Here is a 4,264-nt window from a genome sequence, read left to right as displayed (position 1 = left end):
GTCTGAGCGCACCATGCCAGTCTCTGAGAACCCCACACCTCAAAAGGCTCCTGAAGGCACCGGTGACATCTTGATATCTTCTTGTCGGCCTATGAAGGGTCCGTTCCGTAACAGCAGCTCTGAGGGCCCCACGCGCGCCTGTGATGGCCCTAAACCACGTGTACGACGGACCCACACCAGTGTCTTTGCAACTTAACGTCTTTTTTTGCCCTTCTCGCCCGTAAACGGTGTTTTGCCACCTTCGCCCATGCAGGGGGGGGGGTTGGTGCGACCCCCCTGGCGTTTGAAAACGAAGCGTCGTAGAGCTTAGCGCAAAAGACCAACGGATTGCTCTCAACAAGATCTCGCGATTGGTGGTATATTTTTTGGTCCTAGGTCAACCTTTGACCTACTTATGACCGGTCAAAGGTCAAATTTTCGAAAAAAATCTAACTTTTTCATAATTCCGCGCCGATTGCGGCAAAACGGTAAGAGATATCGACTTGAAACCTTCACTATCGTGATCCTTGATCAATTCTCTATCGTTTGGTGTATATTTCGATGTCATAACTCTAAAAATGATGCGTTGGGAGCATCGGAAGTCTGCAAGGTCATTTGTGCATTGGGTCACGTCAGGCGTGTGACGTCACTGACCTGACCCTGGCCCAAAATAAACAACAAGAAACAAACGACGATGCCTGAAATGGATAGCAAATTCGAATTCAGGGCATCAAAATACCCCGAAAAGGCATACAAGTGCAAGAAGTCATTAGAGGTCAACAGAGGTCACTGACCTTACCTTGACCTTTAGTGACCTTCAAAATGTCAACGGACATTGTGTCAATGTCAAATCAGCCAGTTGTGATTCTAAAACAATCCATCAGTGCGTCAGGTCAGTCGGCATTTATACCAATGTGAAACAATCTTCAATTTAGCGTAAATCTGGCCGGAGGTTGTTCCCTTTATGACGTCATAACTCCGTGACCTGACATGACCTTGTAGTCGAGTGTATTGGGTGCTTCTCCTGCGACCGTTCCGACCACACTGCCAACCCTCTCGCACGACCCGGCGCCGCTACCACCGCGACTCGGCGCCCCCGTCGCCACACATGTAACAGGACACCCCCCTTGGACACATTTGTCAGTGTCGGCCAGACGGCGTCCCCCAGGCGCGTCTGGGCCACGCGGCGTCTCAGCAGGTCACACAGAGCTACACATAACTATAAACTACACGTCCCCCTGATCTTTAAGATCACATCTCAATGCATACACACAATATGACACAATGCACTAGGACACTAGGACACCTACATCAGACACTTGAGACACAAAATACGACACAATCAACGCGAAAGACAAAATACATTACAGCAGTTAGCCGATATTATTCGGTACTACTACCCCGAAGCGTTCTGGCGGAGCCCCCACTCTCGCGCTACGTCGCGGTTCAGTACTGTTCTGAGCCGGTGGCTCATCAGAGGTCGGCCGCGGCAGCTCCACCTCTACAGAGGGATCAGTCTCGCTGACTGCCGATGAATGCTCTGACGCACCGAGCGACAAAGCCGGCTCACTGTCGTCTTCGATTGGGGGATCGGCCGCCGCCAGCTGCCCCGTGTGCCGGTGGCGCACGCACCTAACGTGCCACGGAGCACCGTCAACTTCGATAAGATGGTCGGTCACGATGCGTGTGACGGTGCCAGGCCGGGAAACGTCAGTACAGCGGGTCGCGGGCCCGCGGCGCCGCACCCACACCAGGTCGCCCTCCCTAAAGCCGGCTCTCCGCTCAGAGTCTGCAGGGAGAGCCGGCGGCGGCCGGTCATCGTGTCCGCCGGCGCCGGTCACCGGCAGGTCACGCCCGACACGGCGGAACACGCCGGCGGCGGGAGCGCTCTCAGGCTGCGAGCCATCTCGGGGCGTCATATTGTAGCGATGAAGCGATTCAGCTATGGCACACCCTTTCCGAGCTGACATCACTTTAATCGTCCGGTGATGACGCTCCACGATGCCGTTCCCACCTGCCTCGTGTACCGCCCTGAACCGAAGGGTCACGCCCCACCTCGCCGCGAACGCTCCCATGCGGCGACCACGGAACTCAGTGGCGTTATCCAGAAGTAGTTCTGCTGGCGCCCCGTGCTCCAGAAAGACGGTTTCGAGATGAGCAGTGATCTCGGCCGCATCTGACCGGCGCAATCGCCGCCATATTCCATAGCGGGACGGACCACAGTCGACCACGGTCAGATAGTGATCGCCACGGTAGTGTGTGACATCGATGGCGAGACGCTCCCAGGTCAGTTGAACGCCCAGTGACCCGTGTCGCCAGCGGGTCGGTGCCGGGTCGATTGACTGACACACGTCACACGTCCGAATCACTGCGCGCACCGCTGGCTTAGTGGCCCACTGCTCTCCGTCACGCCGCAAATACCAGAGCGTGCGCCTGACACCCTGGTGTCCAATGTTCTCGTGCACCGCTCGAATTTTTGCAGCCGTGTCGGGGTGTGTGGACTCTCCGTCCGGCGCCACTGCAGCCGCCACCGGCACCGCGCCTGTCGCCGTTGCCGTCTCCTCCTCTGCCCTGCAGGCTCGAAGCCATTCCTTGGGCACGCGTGTCATCTCGTCCGCCGGATTTTCATCTGACTTGACCAGCTTGATGGTGATCGTCAACTGGAACTCAGTCACCAGCTCACGGATGATGTCCACCCGTCGGCGAATCAACATCTCGGCATGAGCTTTTGTCCGGAAACGCGACCGGCCGCTCAGTGCGTCACCGACCCACTTATGAACGGTCGCCGAGTCCGTGCGGAGATCGATCACTCTGATCCCCCACGCGATCGCCATGTTGACGCCGCTGAGCGCCGCGTCCAGCTCAGCCATATTTATATGCATGGCTGCCTTAGTCTCCGGCCGCAGCCAGCTCCCGTCCTCCACTACGCCGCCTTCCGGATCCTCCAGGACGACGCCCGAGGCGAGGCTGCTGGCGTCTGTCCATACGGTCAGCTTTTCACCCGTCAGCCTCCAGGGTCCACGGGCCGGGTCATTGGAGGTCACCCTTTCAGCCACTTGGCTGACTTGAGCGCGCAGGTCCGCGTCATCGATGGGGTCATCCCAGCCCTGACTGAGAGCATTAGCCCGTCTCTTTAGCCAAGCCGCAGCTGGACGCAGCCAGCCGGCCACTGGAAGGTGGGAAACCAGCTGGCCGCACCATGCAAACAGCGCCCTGCGCGTCATCACCTCTGGCGGTGCGCCGACGGGGTTGTCCCGGCGCCACTGCAGCTCTCCCGAGCGCGAACAGCTCACCTGCAGCCCCAGCATTCGAGCGCCGTCAGCCGGGCGCTGCGGTGGCTTGCAGACAAGGCCGTACCGGGAGAAGTGCTCTGCAACCTGCTCCGCGGAGATGACGTCCTCATTCACGAGAAGGTCGTCAACGTACGGGAGAACGCCCCGGCTGACCGCCTCGTTCTGCTCAAGTATAGCCTGCACCACAGATCTCATGATGTTCGGAGCTACATTCAGCCCATATGACATGCGCTGCAGGCAGTGAAGCTGACCGCGCACTCGTACGGTGTGGTATGGCCAAAGCCGTCTGTCCAGCCGGAGCTGCATGTAGGCCTTTCTCAGATCGAGCACTGCCAATCGTGAGCCGTGCCGCCGCCAGCGACGGAGTTGCTCTGCGCACACCTCTGCGTCTGCTGTATGGGCGGTGACGTGCCGTTGAGTTCGCGATAATCCAATACCGGCCGCACCTTGTCCTTGTTGGGCTGTTCAACCGCCATCAGAGGTATCAGACCACGCGCTGGGCCGTCCACTCGCTCGTCATATGGCTGCAGCCACCCCTCTCGAGCCCACAGTTCCAGCTCCTCGTCATAGGCTGGCCGTGCCGCGTCCGGCACTTTGTACTGGGCGACAGTATTGTGGAGGCGGTCCGGGCTCTCTCCGTCTGTCCACTTCCAGGCCACCGTCCACTCGCCACTGTCCGCCGAAAACCGGGCCGTAAAATCCACGGCGTCCACTGACAGGTCCCCACGGTCCACACCGGCGGCCGGCGCCGCCCCTCTCACCGGACCCGCCCCCGTCACGGGCGCCGTCCCTGCCGCGGCCTTGGCATTGGCCGCCACCACTGCCCCATTTGTCACCGGCCCTGCCGCCGCCGTCTCGCCCTGCACCGCGGCCGCCGTTCCCACGACTTTAGGGGCCACTGTACGCACAGCTGGCGTCGCCACCGCCACCGCCGCCGTCGCTGCTGGCGGCGCCGTCTCCGCCGGCACCACTGTCCCAGCAGCTGGCTTCGC

The 4,264-nt window shown here is 59.8% G+C and overlaps 1 protein-coding gene across 1 annotated transcript; it reads right to left on the bottom strand.

Moving 5' to 3' along the window:
- Positions 1 to 1,352: 1,352 nt before the first annotated feature.
- Positions 1,353 to 3,467, bottom strand: LOC122368904. Its single transcript, XM_043343223.1, has 2 exons — positions 1,994 to 3,467; positions 1,353 to 1,768 (listed from the first exon to the last, which is right to left on the bottom strand). Exons 1-2 carry the CDS (start codon positions 3,465 to 3,467, stop codon positions 1,353 to 1,355), a joined length of 1,890 nt encoding a protein of 629 aa, XP_043199158.1.
- Between the last annotated feature and the right edge of the window lie 797 nt (positions 3,468 to 4,264).

Source organism: Amphibalanus amphitrite, unplaced genomic scaffold (assembly GCF_019059575.1).
Source record: "Amphibalanus amphitrite isolate SeventyFive unplaced genomic scaffold, NRLGWU_Aamphi_draft 000988F_arrow, whole genome shotgun sequence".
NCBI classification, from domain to species: Eukaryota; Metazoa; Arthropoda; class Thecostraca; order Balanomorpha; family Balanidae; genus Amphibalanus; species Amphibalanus amphitrite.
The sequence above is the reverse complement of the archived record's forward strand: the minus strand, read 5'-3'. Positions and strand labels throughout refer to the sequence as shown.